Source organism: Mytilus galloprovincialis, chromosome 8 (assembly GCF_965363235.1).
Source record: "Mytilus galloprovincialis chromosome 8, xbMytGall1.hap1.1, whole genome shotgun sequence".
NCBI lineage: Eukaryota > Metazoa > Mollusca > Bivalvia > Mytilida > Mytilidae > Mytilus > Mytilus galloprovincialis.
The window spans coordinates 33,258,498-33,278,324 of record NC_134845.1 but is presented as its reverse complement, the minus strand read 5'-3'; the positions used below and the strand labels follow the sequence as shown (position 1 = coordinate 33,278,324).

Here is a 19,827-nt window from a genome sequence, read left to right as displayed (position 1 = left end):
AATAAAAACTAGTTTCACCCGAACAATTGTATATATTCCTATCAAAAACAAGTTACTTTTCCCATGTTCAAATGTTCTTCATGAATTCTTTGTTAATGGCAGAGGTTTTTAGCCATGGTGTTGTCCGTATATTTTCGATCTATGAGTTTGACTGTCCCTCTGGTATTTTGCTTCCCTCTTTTAGAAAGTATGGTAATGTAATTCATAACTTTTCTTAAATGTTGGTAATTCAGAGTTTGACAAATTGAATATTTGCGTTGATTTGAATTGTTTGCACTTCTATACTGTTACTATCTTATCAATGCAACTGACTGAATAAACCTGACAAAGATTGAAAATTTAACCCGTGCACCAAGTCATGAGACGGTTAAGAAAACATTGCCGTCTCTACCACAGACATCATAAATCTAGTAATAAAATGTTTATCGTCCACCTAAATAAATAATGATTTTAACAGAAGCCGAGTCGGACAGAACATGAAACATTAATATAAACATCAATTAAAAATTTCTAAATAATTATGAAAGAAAGACAAGCAAGCACATTGGCAAAAGAAACTAGAAAAATAGACAAATAATAGTCCACAAAGCTCAAGATTACGCAATTCAAATATTGCCAAAAAAATAAGGGGAGCTAAATTTCTTAAGAAGGGTAATAAGTTCTAAAACCACGTTTCTTCTGTATCCTTAATTCTAAAATAAACAAAAGCATAGTATTAATCAATACACTTAATAAACTCTTGATGATCAACACAATTTAACTTCCTTATATTTAATTTTTAAAATAAAAATAGAATACTATTGGTTCTCCTCTAGTATAAAAGTCTTATCGGATTGCAACACTTAATAAGTACTTAATTTCAAGGAGACTTCATCACCGGATTTGTCACGTTTACATTGTGTACTTTAAAGATTTTGTCGAATTGATTATCGAAAATTGTCAAAATAAAACGCTAAAAGGACTAGGGGCTAGAAGGGCCATTTTTGGCCCCACCCCCAAATTTCATTTAATTTGTCATGTTGTAAGTCTATACCATAGACCTTCTGAAAATAATCGAATTTTGGGTCTAGCTCGTTTATTCTGTTGCCTAGCAACCACTAAAATGGCGGGGTTAAATTCATCAAATATGATTATTATACAGCTTTAATATATCTTTATTTGAAATTGAACCTGTTTAGCATGTAGTGAACTTTACACTTGTACACTATTTAAATATAACATAATTAATTGCACATTTTTGCCAAATTCACTGTTGTTTCTCCCTAGCAACATATCTGTGCCCATGGCAACCGCGATTTGTTTTCTATTTACAAGATTTAATTTTAAATATATTGAAACAGAAAGGCAATTTAAGATGTAAATTGTAAAAAGAAACGAACTCCAAGGTAAATATTAAGGGGGGAAGCAATATTGAAACAGGAACAAACAAAATAAAACACCGGGTATTGCTGATATATACAGATTGTGCATCTGATGCTGGGTTGGGTCTCACTTATCAGCGACAAGAAGAATGATATAAAGGCAAGACACATTTAGCGCTAAGAAATCTTAATATTGATTATTTTAAATAAATAGATACAGACACATTCCAAAGTCAGTGTATTTCCATGGCAGTAGTTATGTTTCCGGAAGGGATTGGGGTTGAAGGGGGGCTCTTCTATTTACACCTTTTTAAGCTTGATTAAGTGAAAAGTTAAGAAAACTATCAGATATATATGATATAACTTTTTTTCCTACGCAATTTATGAAAAGGTATATATTTTTAAAATGTAAAACTGGGTAAGGTGACAAAACAGCTGCACCCCCTATCAATTAAGTATTGAAGTACACCCCCTCCCCTTCTAGACTTATGTAAAGGATCGTTAGGGTTGACTTTTCGAAATTCATCTTATTTCTATTATCTATTTCAGTCGTCCAGACTTATAACCGTATCAATCTATAGAATTACAAAACTGGAACATGCTACTATATCAAATAAATCTGTATTCTTAGATTTTTGCTATATTCATTATATATATATATATCATTTGTTTTTTTGTAGTTTTTGTCAATGTGACTAGTTTACTTTTCGCCTTTACTAATCTTAGTGTCGTATGACTTGGTCTTTGATCATCATGACAATATTCATTATATATTCATCAAAATTATTGAAAACAAGAATGTGTCTTTAGTACATGGATGCCCAAATTGCAAGACTAACAATGGCCAGGAAATCCTAGGTTAGGACAGGCCCAAAAAATCGGCAGATTTAAACATGTTATTTTTGCTATCTCAAACCCCCTCTCCCTTTACCTCTAGGCAAAGTAGAAAAAAATCAAACACACAATACACACAGTAAAATTTACTTCAAAAAAAGTCTGAGTCTGATGTCAGATTCAACTACCTTGACCAAACACTTCAGCCTGAAGCGAGACACAAGGACAATCGGATGAACAGACTGACATATGCACGGACGAACAGACTGACATACGCACAGACGAACAGACGCATAGACCAGAAAACATAATGCCCACAAATGGGGCTTAACAACAAAGCCGGTTCACATTTTAAAATGTACACTTCATTTTTACGCATGATTATAAAACTATTCAAAACATAACCTTTAAAAGGGCAACAGACATGTAGTATGCTTACAGACTTCAGGCTCTTGTTTCTATGCATGGAAAGGTCAATTATCCATATATATAATCCCCAAGGGTGACTGGGGTATAGAAATATGGTCACTTGGTCTTCTCCAGACCGGCAGTAACACACTTGCCGAAGTGGGGCGTCCGTTTGGCTGTGCGGGATGTATCAAGTTCACAGTCACGTCCGGTCAGAAGGGGGACGTTAAATCCGATGCCTCGTGTAAAGTGAGGGCCACCCTCTTTGCGCGTTTAGAACCCTTGCAACAACTCTCTGAGGGGTCCGTAGGTGGCCTGTTGCAAGGCAAAATTTCTGTCCCTATCCAATATGCCCTCTTTTTCCGGTGGCAGTCCAAATTTCTCCGACCTTCATCCCAGATGACCTCTATTGTATCAACCTACCTATTGTATTTATTGTGAACTTGTTCTCGTACTGAATATGCGTGAAATATTTGCCACTGGACGTTAAGCAACCAACAATCAATCAATAAATCCATATATATATATACATTTGCAAATTTACAGATCTTACATTGTTGGGTTGATGTTTAGACGAGTTGTATATACATAATGTACATAGCCATGTATCACCATCACTGCTGGTGATACAATGGATAAATCTGTTGTAGAGTTGTCACAGGCTCAGGCGTACTTATATAATTATATATTTCTACATGTTTATACGGATATATGGATAGTCTACCTTATGCTGTTACCATTTTTTACCATCAAATTTTTAAGAACTTGTTCTCTATGCAGATTCCCCACAAAGACACATCCAATTGGAATATAGGTAGGATCATTTTCGAAATAAATCTCGTGTTTCTCGCCAATTATGGAAATTTAAGTAAAATACCCCCCCCCCCCCCTTTTCGTTACATAAATCATGGATCTGACCCTAATACCAGAGAGAGAAGATTGCCCCATTCAAACAACAAATTTTGAATCTATAATTAGCAAAAACATCAGAAATGTACAGATTTTGTTATATTGAGGGTCTATCTAAAATTTCATAATAAAAAAAAATGTCCTCAAAGTTGTTATTGACTGCCTTACACATGAAGGTCATTGCTGTCGGATTTTTTTAAAGAAACTTAACTAGATATACTTAAGAAAATATATAATTAGGAATACACTTTACATTCATAAACTAAAAAAATAAGTTTCTATAGGCATAAGAATGTATAAACTAAACTTTGTCAGATGAAAAGGTCCAATTTGGACGGCAAATTTCAGCTTTTTATTGCTCCGCTTGACTATAAAATAAACTATCGCACCAACCTTGCACCAAAAAGATTTTTTATCCGAAGTTTGATATGTATGAACTTGTCAAAATATTAAAATTTCTAATTGGTGCAAGCATGGTGCGGTGGTCAAAATTTAGAAAAACCATCAAATTTTCGGTATTTTTGCTTATTTTCCCAATAATGACGTCATTTACACCTACCATTGTGACGTCATTGAACCTTTTTTAGTTAAGTAAAAACATTTTTTTTAAATCATTTACTCATATTCTAATAATTTATGGAGAAAAATCTGCTCTGTTAGAATTTTTATTATCTTGTAAATCTGGGGCCATTTTAGGCCATTAAAGCCCCTACTCCTTTTGAATTGATAATTTATTTTGTCAGATTGAACTCCGGAAACGAAATAAATAAATAGTATGCGCGTGTATAATATAAACAATGATGTGTAAACTATACTATACAAATCCTTAGTATGAATATAAAAATGCCCCCCATACCTGCTTTAATTCATATAATTTAACTATTGATCTGAAATATTGAAGATTGATGGTATTCCATATTTAATATTTCTTGTCCTAATGTTGCTATATATCTTATATAAGATATTTCAAGACGCAACAAGTTAAAGCCATTTCGAGATATCGAAGTTCTATTTATATGGTTGTCAATTAAAAATAGCGAGAAGCAATGTGATACATGTACATTGAAAAAAAGATGTGTCATTATTGCCTTACATAATAATAATCAAGTACATGTGTATTATACAAATTCTTTCTGTGTAAGAGTATAAAAATGAATGATTTGTTTATTTCCTCATTTTTACTGAATCATCGCAAGAATAAATAATCGGACAAAGGATATCTGCATAATTGTGAACTGACTTACAAAGTTACATTTAAAGTTATTTTCAATGCCGATAATACCCTTTATGACCTTAGTAGCTTATCAGTTATGATATATTCTAATCCTACTTAAAGTATAATATCATAACTTTTGGTTTTACTAGTGAAATAGAATAAATATATAAGGATAAAAACCAATATCTATTATAATCACAGAAGGAGACTCATCAACCAAAAGAGGAAAAAAAAAATAACTAAACAAAGCAAAATTGACTTCAATAAAAATGCGATGTAATTGTTGTTGCTTAAACTTTAATGTAATACATTTTGTAGTTTATGTTACGTTTCTCCACTTGAACGGGAATAAGGCCGTCTTGTTCATCTATATGTAATCTTAATAAATAATATAATCAGATATTTCGAATCATCTGGTCTTGGTAAAGTCGCTAAACTCTATATTCAACATCTATGAAAACATGCCTAGAAGGCAACGATAATTGCACTAGATACGCATTTCTAAACCAAACTTCTTTTCGGTGAAAACCCCAAACTTCATACAAACAATCTTTATAACAAACAAATTAAACAGTTTACGTATGTTCATGCCTGGAAGCTGATACCTTCGGGGATTAACAATCCTCTAGCAGTGTTATCGACCCAGCGTAACATTAACGGTACAAAATATACTGAACCAGACTTACATCTCAACGAAAAAGGTCTCTTCAGTGATGTTCTGTATGAAGCCAAATAATTTAAAAACCAAACCTAAATACATACGATGAAGACATATTAAAACCAAAATGGACTAAAAAAACATGAACCCGGAAAAATCAATAAAATTTTGCATAAGTCACTGTTTATGATATAATATTGATAACCGAAATAGGTATAAGAGCTTATAAATCAAACTCATTATAGATGCCAGTATTAAAATTGTGAATGCTAAACGCGCATGTCACCTTCAAGAGACTTAACTGTGACGCTTAAAAAAAAGCCAAAAGGTTAAAATAAGTATGAATTTGAAGAGCGCGGAAGTTTCAAAATTCAAAACGATTTTGCTAAAAGAGGGACGAAAGATACCAGAGGGACAGTCAAACTCATAGATTGACAACGGCATTGCCAACAATGAAAAAGACAAACCGACAAATAATAATACACATGACACAATATAGAAAACTAAAGACAAAACAAAACGAACCCCACCAAAAACTGGGGTTGATATCAGGTGCTCTAGAAGGGTAAGCAGATCCTGCTCCACATGTGGCACCCGTCATGTTGCTCATGTACATCTATCCCATCGAATTGGAGATAAAGGATACTACAGATACAGTTAAGTCAGCTTCATATCTTGACTTACATCTAGAAATTGACAATGAGGGTCGGTTGAAGACAAAACTTTACGACAAAAGAGATGATTTCAGCTTTCCAATTGTGAACTTTCCATTTCTAAGTAGCAACATTCCAGCAGCACCTGCATACGGGGTATATATCTCTCAATTGATACGATATTCCCGTGCTTGCATTTCCTATCATGATTTTCTTGATAGAGGGTTACTGCTCACAAGGAAGCTATTAAATCAAGAGTTCCAAATGGTGAAGTTGAAATCATCCCTTCGTAAATTTTACGGACGCCATCACGAGTTGGTTGACCGTTATGGAATAACCATTTCACAAATGATATCGGATATGTTCCTCACGTCGTAACTACAATCCCCTTCCCTTTCATGAATTTGACCTACCGAATTAGACTATTTACCGGATTTGTAATCACATAAGCAACACGACGGGTGCCGCATGTGGAGCAGGATCTGCTTACCCTTCCGGAGCACCTGAGATCACCCCTAGTTTTTGGTGGGGTTCGTGTTGTTTATTCTTTAGTTTTCTATGTTGTGTCATGTGTACTATTGTTTTTCTGTTTGTCTTTTTCATTTTTAGCCATGGCGTTGTCAGTTTGTTTTAGATTTATGAGTTTGACTGTCCCTTTGGTATCTTTCGTCCCTCTTTTATAACAAACCCGGTCAATTACATCTTACAATATCTATTCCTGGGATAGGTAACACTTTTATTCATCAATAAAACTAATAATTTTTGTAAACAGTTAGTATATAATTATGACCATGTCAATGATAATTCATGTCCACACTGAGATACTGAATACTGGGTTGGCGATGCCCCTGGAGAGGAAACCTAATTAAAAATTGTTGTTTTGCGTAAAATGAGCCATTTATTATAGACACCATATTACATTGACACATAACACGTTATTTGAGGAATGAGTGTTATATTTTTTCTGTCTATAAAGAAATAACATAAAAAATGTGGTGCACACTGAATAACGCGCGTACCGGGTTATTTAACAGTGTGCACCACAATTTTATGTTATTTCGAATAGACGACAAAAATATTACAGTTATTTCTTATAATTTAATTCTAAAGTTCAATTTAAACCGGTGTTAATCATGAAAAAACGTTGATGACGGCATGGTCACATGACAAAATTGTGTCTATGATATGAATAACAAAACGACGTCAGCCAATCAGAAGACGCGTTACATCCAAAATTGAATTATAATGATATGTAACCGTACTTCTAGAACATATACCATACTTCCAACAGCTAGGGCTTAGTCTTGTTTGAATGTATAATGTGCAGTAAGTTGGTAAATTCTTACACAACACGTGCATTAATTCTCAATCTGCAATGTTGATATATGCAACACTACCTAAGTGAAATAGAATGGCAATTCATAGGAGACTAATACAGATACATTACAAGTGTGAAATCCAACTTTGATTTTAGTCGACCTTAAAATAAAAATGCATAGAAACCGCTGATGTCTAGACTCCTGTTTCTGTACATGGAGTCAAACTTATTAGTATTCTCAATTATCATATGTGTCTTATTTTGTTTGTTTGTTATCATGATAAGCATCTTTCTAATGGATCAATGAGATTTTAAATGAGATAAACTACTGTCTGTTTGAATATAATACGTTATTACTATCATTGTAATGACATGATTGAAAAACTTTGCTAAAATTGTCCGTTTATATATTTATAAATTATTAAGAAACTAAGGTTTCAACTTCCTCAGGCAAAGTTTGCTTTAGATGAATTTGGCTATTTATTTTAGGTATTTTTGATATATAGCTCTTCAACGGTACTTATACATCTTCGGATTTCAAATGTTTGGCATTGAGCGTTCCTGATAAAAGTAAATCCAGAAAAGCGCTTCGGGCGCAAGAAATTATAAAATGTGTTGTTTTCAATTTTTTGTATTATGTAAAATAAACAAAAATCGATGAATTTGATTGATAAATTCATTTTGTGCGAAACATATGTTCATAAAGTGTAAATGACAGGCGAAATAAACAGGAGGGACATCCAAACTCGTAAGTCGAAATAAACGGACACCGCCATGGCTTATAAAGAAAAAAACCAGCAGATAAATAATAGTAAACAAAATCAACACAGAAAAACTTAAGACTGAGCAACCCCAACTCCATATATAGTCGGAATGATCTCATGATCAGGTGTTCCAGAAGGTAGATAGAACCTGCTACACATGCGGCATCTACATGTGTAGCCATATCTTGATATTATTATACTTCCAATGCAAGAAAGTCAAGATATGGCAATGTTGGGTGACTTTTAGAATTAATGACAAAATGCTGATATAGTTTAAATGAAAACAGCATCGTTAAACAAAAGCGAAACGACAACTGGTAAACATTCCAGTTTTTCCATTTCTGTTTATTCATTTGTTTCGTATAGTATTTTACAAGATAAATTTACGAGATATGGACATCGGTTAAACGATGTTATGACATATTTATAATGTCTGGATAGTTAAACTTGCACTTTTGTTGGACTTTGATCTAGGGTTATAATGTAACATTCATTTATGAATTCCCGGACTAGTGATTTTGTTATAACAAACTTTTATTAGTGATTTAATTGAAATAGCCGGAGTTGAGACTATACAAAAACAACACGTTTAGTTAAGATTACCCAAAAGTAATTTTAGAATTATACGCCTGTGTTTGCCCCACATAACATTAATTATGATCAAATAATTAAAGGAGATCCGTGACATTAATCAATTAAACAACCAGCATATATTTCAGCGACTTTTGAAAAATCGGTGTGCACCAGTTTGTTTGGTATATTTAAATGATCATTAATGTAATTGCACACAGGTGAAGTGGGGATTACCCTTCTATTTTGCATAGTAAATGAGTTTTTTATATCTTGTTGTTAAAGAGGTACGACTGTTATATAATTGTTTACTCTTCGTGACAGTGTTTGTTTTTAACTCATTTAGTAGGTCAAACAAGATAAGATAAATGCTTCGTAGTAACAGGGATTACTACGAATCAGAAAGCACTGCACAAGGGGGTTTCTTATAGGTGTTTTTCGGGCTATTTTTATCTTCAAAATATAACCTAAATAAGATACAGGTATCGATTGGTGGTTTTTAAATTTCAACGTAAGTCTCTCTTAACTATTTACTAAATTAGGAAGTATAAACATACATGACGTTGTGTATTGGCTTTAATTTTATACAACACGTGACTGCTTTTATGTGTTATTATCAATGCGGAAATTCTGCTTAATATATCAAATCTTTTCTCACACATTTTCTCAAACTTACATTTACTCATTTACAAGAAGGTTGTGTGATCCATCAGTTTGCAAAATGATCAGGTGAGTGGGTGAAAAATACATAATTTGGGTTTGATATCAGCTTTTATATAAAAATTGTCATTGGAATTTTTTTTCCAAATAATCAGCTGATATCATGAATATCTATTCAAAGACTTTAATTAATTTATGTTAAAATGATATTGTTCTTCTAAATTGAATACATATGCATCTGATACTTTATTCATAAGTCTAAAAATATTTTTTAACAAATATTTCTTAAGACATATATATATATATATCTGATGTGCGCCATGAAAAAGCGTCTTTTGTATGCTTGTATTTTTAACTATTTAGTGATAGTTTAACTTAATCTGGTCTTGCGAATACTATAGTGATGATCAATCCAGGACGATTGTCTATTCTATTATATTTTAGTTTGCTATTATTTTTTGTGCTTCAAAAACGATTTATTTGGCTTCGAAATGTTTTGGTCAGTAACTTGCTTATTTTAAGTAGTTCGAGGAATTACTTAGTACTTCGACATTATATGTCCTGCTTTACAACAATTACCCGTCATACAATTGCATTGTCACTAAAGATTATTAGTCTTACAATGTACATTGTATTGTTATTTATGCATTTCACTGTTCACTAACTTGATATTTTTTTACACAGTAACCGTCAAATATGCATTATCATGGTATGTGTTGGTTTGGCGATTGCTGAAATATGTTTACCAGACGATAATACGTATTACAACCCTCAGCTAGGAATGTGTGCAAAGTGTGACAGCTGTCTACGTGGACTAGGAAAGGATACTGTAAAAGTAAGATTGTTTTTGTATGGTCGTGCAATTTTGAGTCACGTCTTTATAAAAGAAGGGCGAAAGATATTAGGGGGACATTTAAACTCATAGATCTAAAGTGTGGTTGAAAACATTTTGATTTGATTCAAGAAAACAGTAAATTCGTATACAATAACAAAAAGTTCATCCGATTTTTAGTATATAGGGATGATAACAAATATTTGAGGTACGTAAATAAGACAGCATGCCAACCACAAAAAAGAAAGAAAAAAAGACATTCAATCATCATCACACAGACTTCAATAATAGACTGTTTATTATGTTGTTTGTCAAATTTTCAATTTCCCGAGTTGTTCATATATTTGTCGGATATAACTAAGAATCTATAATCAACTTATGTATGTGCCTGTCCCAAGTCAGGAGCCTGTAATTCAGTTGTCGGTTGTTTATGTGTTACATAAAAGAAGCTGTGGTATGATTGCCAATGAGACAACTGTCCACACGAGACCAAAATGACACAGACACTAACAACTATAGGTCACCGCATATTTGTTTTTCGTTCATTTTTTTATATATATAAATAAGGCCGTTAGTTTTCTCGTTTGTTTTGTTTTACTTTGTCATTTCGGGGCCTTTAATAGCTGAATATGCGGTATGGGATTTGCTCATTGTTGAAGGCCGTACGGTGACCTATAGTTGTTAATTTCTGTGTCATATTTGTCTCTTGTGGACAGTTGTCTCATTGGCAATCATACCACATATTCTTTTTTATATTCAATAACAATTATAATCAATTTCAAGATATGTTGACAATAGAATACTGCATACTGGTGTCTCCGTCGTAAAACACACATGTATAAGGTATGTACGGGTAGGGTGACACTAGATTTTATATGTAACTGGAACTGATATTTTAATCGACCAGGGGACTTCCCAAAGTAACATAAACACATTAAGCATTTAACCCTCATATAAAACTAGTATATGATAGATAACAAAAATCTCAATCCAAACAATATTTAACAATACCTACAGGTGATCGCATTTAGTGAAAGTAACCAAGACGGATTTGACTTAACTGTTTTCATATGATGTATTTCATGTAAGCGTTTGAATCATTTTATATAATCTAAAAGCAGCTGAATGTTAGTTCCCGAAATAGGTAGTAAGAAATAAAATAATTTACAACTATTGATTTCCAAGAATATGACGATACACACTACTGATGGGTGCTGACTGGGACGATTTAAATGCGTGAATGCAAGGTTTACTCCTGTTTTTTTTTACATATTTGTGAATATTTGAGCGATTTATTTAAGTTATTCTATACTTTATTAAAGAAAGTATTCAGAATGGAAACTTGATAATTTGATGTCTGATTGGTAATTGAACCACCTTGTAGAAGATGGTGTGATTTCTTGTTAACTGTCTTTCCAATAAATATGTCCTCCTTTGATTTCTTGGATAGATATTTCTTGGGATATGTTAAAGTGCAATAAAAACTAGAGATACTGCATTAGCATCTATTACACTTGATTTTAAGGAAGTATTACTGAATTAGTTTCATATTATTGTTTGATGTTTGAGGCATGTCAAGCAGATTATTTGATTGCATACATATCATTTTGAGGGATATAATATACTGACAGGATTTCATTACATTTACGATGAACATGCCTTTCATTCAAATTTGACGAAAGATTCAACCTTTTCTTCTTTAACAATAAACTGCAGAAACGGTTATTTTTTTATCAGTTTTGTTAAAAGTGTCTTTAACGCATTTTCGATAGCTATTGTAGTTATTGTATAGCTTAATTTACAATATAATGATGTACCTGATGTAAAATTGTGCCGAGCCATTTGTGTCTACTGATCAATATGTTCCAGTAAAAAGCACTGGATACGAGATAAAATCAAATCCTCTAATACAACATTTCCACCGATACACTATATAATTTCTTGTAATTACTTCGACCTTTCACTTGCTAATTAAAATCGACGTAAAAGGAAAAGGTAAATTCACAAAAATACTAAACTCCGAGAAAAATTCAAAATGGAAAGTTCCTTATCAAATGGCAAAATCAAAAGATAAAACACATCAAACGATTAGATAACAGCTGTCATATTCTTGACTTGGTACAGGCATTTTCTTATGTAGAAAATGGTGGATTTAACCTCGTTTTACAGCTGGCTAAACCTCTCACTTGTATGACAGTCGCATCAAAATTCATTATATTGACAACGATGAGTGAACAAAACAAAAAGACATATCAGTTAAAAAAGAAAATCAAAAATAGGGATACAGCATTCAACATTGTAATATAATCTTAATCACAAAAAACAAAAAAACAAATATGTTATACATATACTGTTTATGTTTTATGACCAGCATTAAATCATAACAAACAAATTTGTGAGGTATTCAATAGATTCGCAAACAAATATAATACCAAATGTTTCTTTTGTGTTACTTATAAATGACTTTGACCTTTGTATATGAAAATTAAAGTTTATAAAAGCGATATCCATTCTCAGAACGCATTGAATGAATAAATTGAGAAATTATGTAACATTATCGTAGCGCTGTTAATTGTTTCCTGGTACTTTTTTGAAAATCTAGAGAAGGTTGCACTTAAATTTGAGAAAGCATTGTGTTTATGTAAATGCATAGAAAAACATTTTTTTCATTTGGATCAGTGTGTTTGCTGGTTCACAATAAGATAATAAACCGACTGAATGGTGTACATTTTAAACAAATAATTCACTAGTGCTTATTCATAAATGTCATGATACATTTTGCCATAGTTTTCTGTTGTGTTATTTGTTAATGACTATGATTATACCTTGATTTGTTTCTGCTTTGTTTGTATCCCTTGAGGATCAGATGAGATAACCCCGTTTTATTGGTAGGGGTTCGTGTTGCTCAGTTTTTAGTTTTTTATGTTGTGTTTTTTGTCGCCTTTGTTTTATTCCATGGTACTGTCAGTTTGTTTTCGACATTTAAAGAATCTCTTTGATATAGTTTGCCGCTCTTAGTGAATTTATGAAATTTGAACAATTGTACACCACTGTAGCCTAAACGTTTTCTGTTGTGTCGTAGTAAACCTCTTATATTTGAGAGTTTCCTTCAGTTTTAGTTTGTAACCCGGATTTGTTTTTGTTTTTTCAATCGATTTATGCATTTTGAACAGCGGTAGACTACTGTTGCCTTTATTCATTATCTATCCTTTGTCCTTGGAAACTTATCATTTTGTATTTGTACATTCCGCCATTTAATCAAGACATTTTACATGCACCGATGGTTTGTATTTTTGTGTGTCTTCAAATGGTTTAAAACGTTTAACAATCCTATTTTAATGCTGCTTGGACACCGGTTATGTGTCATTAACGGCTTTTAGCAGGAGAAACACAATGAATGCGGATAGTAGAGCAGTACTGAGAACCTGAGGTATTCAGTAGATTTGATGTTGCTGGTAGTGTCTTCCAAACTATTGTTTGGGGTCGATCGTTTATGTACGTCATACATAGTATTACCGATCATTTTGACTGTCCCTTTGGTGTCAGAATATATCAGAAGGTGTTCAAGTAGTTCAGTTTTCCTTACTGACATATTCCCAATGGATAAAATGTTTTAAAAAAACAACAGATGAATTGGACATTGGGAGAAGAACTCCTTCATAGAATGAAAAATATTTTTCTGTGTTAGTTTGTATTCTTTCTCAACTGAACATTCAAATCTTCAGATAATATTTTAAATAGTATTCATTTCTTCCTATGTGACGTTTACATTTCTGACGTCAATCACGCGAAGCAATGAATGTTTTCTTTTTAATTTGATAGATGCTTTTTGTGCTTTTTGGTAATTTGTTGTTTGTTTTGAGAATGCAACACAGTGATGACTGCTATAACAATATATTGACTATTTTACTTATTATGTCTGTTTTGTTCACGCATCGTTGTAAATATAACGGAATTTGATGCAACTGTCATACAAGTGAGAGGTTTAGCGCTATACAACCAGGTTTAATCCACTATTTTCTACACTTGACAATGTCTGTACTAAGTCAGGATTATGACAGTTATTGTTCATTTGTTTTAAGTGTTTTATCATTTGATTTGGCAATTTGATTAGGGACTTTCCATTTTAAATTTTCCTCGGAGTTCAGTATTTTTGTGATTTTACTTTTAAGCTTTATTTGTTTACTTCAGGTTAATGAAAAAATAAAATGGGACCAAGAACACGGAGCACTTACCTGTACACCATGTATTCTTTGTAGTAATGGATTCTATAATGACCGGCGGGATTTTGACTGCAAACCATGTAATAACTGTTCCCAACAGAATCGTTACGAAATAGAACAATGCACATCAATATCGGACGTAACATGTGGTTCTATCATCAAGTAAGTCCAAATAAAAGAAGTAGTATGATACGTATATGCAATGAAATTGAAATATGAGCAAAATATTGTTGCAATAAAGGAATGAAATAAAAAAATTTAAAGTTATTAATCTTCAAAAAAGTTATTTGTCTAAATAACCAATTTGATTTAGAATGCGTACAAAAACTCACAAAAGATGCGTAGTTTTTAGCTATTTATGCCGGTCATGCGTCTTTCCAATACTCATTAGCTGTGCTTTTAGCAAGATATTTGTAAGCAAAAACATCATTTCCAGATTTGATTTAACCACCCATTACGGAAAAAATTTACCACTTATAATGCTGTTCTAGAGAGAAACTGGATTTTTTTTATGTATATTTAGCTTATTTCACTGATAAGTTTTGTAAGAATTGTAATGTAGGTAACACACGCCACTTTCGACATGTTTAATGATGTCATCACGATATCTCAAGAGACTTTTGTCAGCAATGTCAAAATTGTAACTAACATAACTTTGAAATATTGAAGATTTTTACTTTTCTTGAATTGCAGATGTCAAAAAAATGTCTCTTATTAATTTTGCTTCTTACATTAGCATTGTAAATCAAGTCCAAAAAAGTACTTTGGTAATAATATAAACATGGCCGATCTATAAATGTGTATCTTATTATTTTCAGGACGGAACATCCAGTAACAGGCAGTCTACAAGCAAATCCCACGTCTCTTAAAATAAAAGGTAGTGTAGAAAAAAATTGTAGGTAGTTGTGAAATCAACGTTAACGTCTATTGAAATATCATGAAAAATAATAAATTGTTAATAAATTGTTAATAACTAATTTAACCTTATAAGTGCGAAAAACAATTTTTTGCTCAATAAATAGAGAAAAGTTTTATTTTAAGCAATAAACAATTATTTTGCATGCATTTATTTCAGATTTATAAATTTTTAATTCATAGACCAATTTTTTTCTTCAGAATTCCATATTTTGATAACCCTAGTTGTAACTACGGTTGGTTCATGTTTGGTAATAGCATCAGTTTTGTTATGTTTTATTTACCAACGAAGAAGGTACAAATCAAAAGACGGTAAGTGTATGACATTCATATAGTATATAGACATAAGATAGGATAAACAAGTAACACGAATAAACAAATAACAATTAATATAATATTATTTAAAGAAAAAGAAAATAATAAAGTATGTATATTAAATGGCAATTGCAATCATGCTGTTTTCATGTATACTGTTGTTCAATGTAAGTTAAAACTTCTGTTAAGTCTGGTCATCGCTAAAGGTAACACAAAAACAAATCTGTGATATAAAACAAACCATTAAGAGTCTAATGCATTGGTACACTTTTTTTTAACAATCATCATCATCATCATCATTATGAAAAGAATTATTATAATGATTATATGATTATGATTTAAATTATGATTATTATTTTTGCAGGAAGCTGTACCATGAACAATAACATAGAGTGTAATGATTCCATGCAAAGGTAAGTGTAATGAACAGAAAGACACCTCTTGTTTTGTATGTGCCTAATAGATGATGTGGGTAATAGTTATCAAAGGTACCAGACTTATAATTTGATACGCCAGACGCGCGTCTACATACGACTCATCAGTGACACTCAGATCAAATTAGTTAGAAATTCAAACAAGTATAAAGCTAAAGAGCATTGAGGAACCAATATTTCAAAAAAAAATGTGACAAATACGGCTCAGGTCATCTATGCCTGGGATAAGCAAATCCTTTGTATTTCGAATAATTCATACTTTTGCCAACAGTAAATAATACGTCAATGACACAACAATCAAAGACACGCACTTTCCAAAAGACACATAGATGTCGGTTAACTGGCATTAAAACACACGTGCAAATATCACATGTCAAGCTCTAAATAACCTAAGTGGGGCTAGTAACATCAACTACGGTCGAGTTTGGAGCACATGATACCATTCCCAGTTTTAGTTCGTGTTTCGCAAGCATGTGTATTCCATGTAATGTAGATTTTCGTATTGTCTATTTTCAAATGGAATAGTGTTGACTGTTTTGTTTTGTTATGAGGTTATTTGATATATCATTTAATTGCAAAAAATTACTAACATTACTTCTATATGAAATGTGATCCATCTTCTATATTACAAGTACATGTATATGTGTGTCAGACGTATTTAGTGGGTGTCCCAGGTACCATCCCTTATTTACTTTATCTAAAAGATAAATTGGTAGTCATCAATTATTTTAGTACTTGACTTGACTAAGACAAAGGTCCCACACCTTTTGTATATATCGGATTTAAGATTCGGTTTTCAATGATGCTGTTTGTTTTGTGTTTTTTTTTTTTTTTTGTATTTCATAATCTTAATTTTGTAATATATTCATATTCTATTAGTCTGGTTACGTTCTAATTGAAGTGAGTTGATACATATAGGAGGTTAATAGATCAGGAATGCGAACATATAGATAAATAATAAAAAAAAAAAAAAAAAAAAAAAAAAGAACCTTTAACGTTTAATTCTTTGCAGTTAAGTAATCATAGTGCTATAACTTTTAAAATTGGAGAAATAACTAAGCCGATAGTTTAACACAATTCCAAATATAAATAGTTTTTAAACATTTAAATGATAGAAAATAAAGACTACAAAAAAGGTAGTTGCTGAGTAATACTTTAAATTTTGACCACCTCGAGTACTGTTTTTCGAGAGAAAAAAATAAACCAGGTTCAACCCCTCCATTGTTTTCTTGAAGTGTCTTGAACCAAGTCAGGAATATGGCAGTTTTTATCAATTATTCCGTTTGTATGTATGTTGGCGTTTGTTTTTGAAGCAGATCAGTGTTTTTGATGTTCTGTTATTTTCCTCTAATAGTTAACGTGTTACGCTCAGTTTTGGTTTGTGACCCGGATTTATTTAAGTTAAATCGATTTATGATCTTTGAACAGCAGCATACTACTATTGCCTTTATTCGATAATCTTCTTATGAACCAAATTTGTTTTTGACAGGGTACCACTGGTTGTTGTTGATAACAGATCAAGTACATCACCATCAAACAAGGACGAGGATCGCACATATGACGTACCTAAAAAACAGAGCACAATTATAAATATTCCTACCTCCAGTAACACAATTTCACAACAGTTGTCACCAGGGAGTGAAACAACACCAAAAGTCGTTGCATCAAATAATGACCAAAATCGGGAAATTCAATGTAACTCAGAAGTATCATCAAATAATCAATGTTCATCAATAAAGGAAATAAATTCAAACAAATTTTCAAACAATTGTGCTAAAATACACAGTCCATTATTATGCTGTGCGGCCATATTGGATTCGTCAATAGATGATGTAAGTAAAAGTTCATTGAGCACTGGAGGTTCACCGTTGGTGTTAGACACTTTCTTGAGTGAAAGAAATGACAAATCAGTATACCCAGAAACCTGTATGCTTAAAAGATCTAATTGTAGCATTTTATCAAACGGGTCTATGTTTAACCACGATAAAGAGTGTAGTCCATCTTACTTCTGCAAATGCTACGATTGTTCGAATCACTAAATTCGTGTTGATAATGTTGTTTAAATTTAATAATTGTATTATTATTAGTATAATTAAGTATTGAATAGAAGTAGTAATAGTAGGAGTATAAGTGGTAATATAATGACTTATATTTTTTGGTGTATAACATATTTTCATATTTCGAATTAAAATATTTTTTGGTGAATAACATATGTTCATATTTCGAATTAAAATATATGTATTCAAGACACCGCATAGTGATAAAAGACGTGATGTTTATACGTTTGCATCACTTTTTAATATTTTGTTATTGAATAAGGGGATGTATTTTAAATAAAAGATGTCTTATGCTATTTTATCTTTATCTTATTTCATTTTTTTAACGATTTATCGTTTAATGATGTGCGATCTGCTGCTCAGCCATTTATCAAATATTTAAAATAACGATTTAGGAACTAACAAGAGTTACACACAAAGACTTCACTGTTCCCGGGATGTTTCATTCCCGGGAGTATCACCAGTCTAGCACATCTGTGCTGACGTTAAATAGCATTGGTATGGTCAGATATCTAAATTAACTGTTTACATAAATTTAAATTATTCGAAATACATAAGATTTTCTACCCAGATTACCTTAGCTTATTTTAGAAAAACCTTTGAAAATTTTAAGTCATTGATGCTTTTAATTATTATTTTTTTTTTTTTGCTTTATTAACTTTTGTGTTTTGAACGTCACTGGCGAGTCTTGAGTGGTACACGGTGGTTGTGCACAAAATGCTCAGAGACAGAATGTATTTCTAATATACAATTTATGCACATTTCGAAAATGTGTGTAAAGAAAAAAATCAGTAATAAACTCCCCAAAAGATACCAGGAATAAAATGTGTACCCCGGATGCTCGCTTCATCTACTAAAGATTCATCAGCTCGTATAAAAAAGGTGAGAAAAAAAAATAACCAAATTTAAGACCACTGAGGTCCTAAAATTCCGAAAGGTTTTGCTTAATACAGCTAATTTCATCTTTTTTTCGGATACAAAATCATTAGTATATCGGAAAATATATTATTTTGTAAGACATAAATAAAGGCAACGATAGTATACCGCTGTTCGAAATTCATAAATTGATTGAGAAAATAACAAATCCGGATTACAAACTAAAACTGAGGGAAACACATCAAATATAAGAGGAGAACTACGACACAACAGAAACACAACATTAAAATGTAACACACACAGAAACGAACTATAATATAACAATGGTCAATATCCTGACTTGGTATAGGACATTTTAAGAAAAAATGGTTAGTTGAACCTGGTTTTGTGGTTAGCCAAACCTCCCGCTTTTACGGCAATGTTAAATATATAACATTAAAATGCCAACATTACATGACAGGACTACAATACAAATAAATTGGAGAACATAGGGAACAGATAAACACACGAATAAAAGCTAACAAAAGGTACCAGGTTTAGATTTAATACGCCAGACGCGCGTTTAGTCAACACAAGACTAACCAGCGACGCTCCGATCAAAAAATTATCAAACCAAAACCAGTACAAAGTTGAAGAGCATTGAGAACCAAAAGTTCCAAAAAGTTGTGCCTAATACGGCTTAGGTTTTTTGTCTGGGATAAGAACATCCTTTTTATTAAGAATAATTCATATTTTTGCAAATAGTAAATTTATAAAAATGACTATATAATAGATATACATGATAACACCGAAGTGGTGACTAACTACAGAATAAAAACGGATAC

At 32.0% G+C, this 19,827-nt stretch overlaps 1 protein-coding gene across 2 annotated transcripts; it reads left to right on the top strand.

Moving 5' to 3' along the window:
* Window positions 1-9,319: 9,319 nt before the first annotated feature.
* On the top strand, window positions 9,320-18,423 carry LOC143085597 (uncharacterized). 2 transcript variants are annotated; one of them, XM_076262058.1, is made up of 7 exons: window positions 9,320-9,420; window positions 10,036-10,186; window positions 14,375-14,568; window positions 15,225-15,283; window positions 15,523-15,633; window positions 16,001-16,049; window positions 17,560-18,423. In XM_076262058.1, the coding sequence occupies exons 1-7, from the start codon at window positions 9,413-9,415 to the stop codon at window positions 18,107-18,109; spliced, it is 1,122 nt and encodes a 373-aa protein (XP_076118173.1). In that variant the 5' UTR covers window positions 9,320-9,412; the 3' UTR covers window positions 18,110-18,423. The 2 variants fall into 2 exon arrangements, with proteins under 2 accessions (XP_076118173.1, XP_076118174.1); XM_076262059.1 differs by having other exon boundaries at window positions 15,523-15,637; window positions 16,005-16,049.
* Window positions 18,424-19,827: the final 1,404 nt, after the last annotated feature.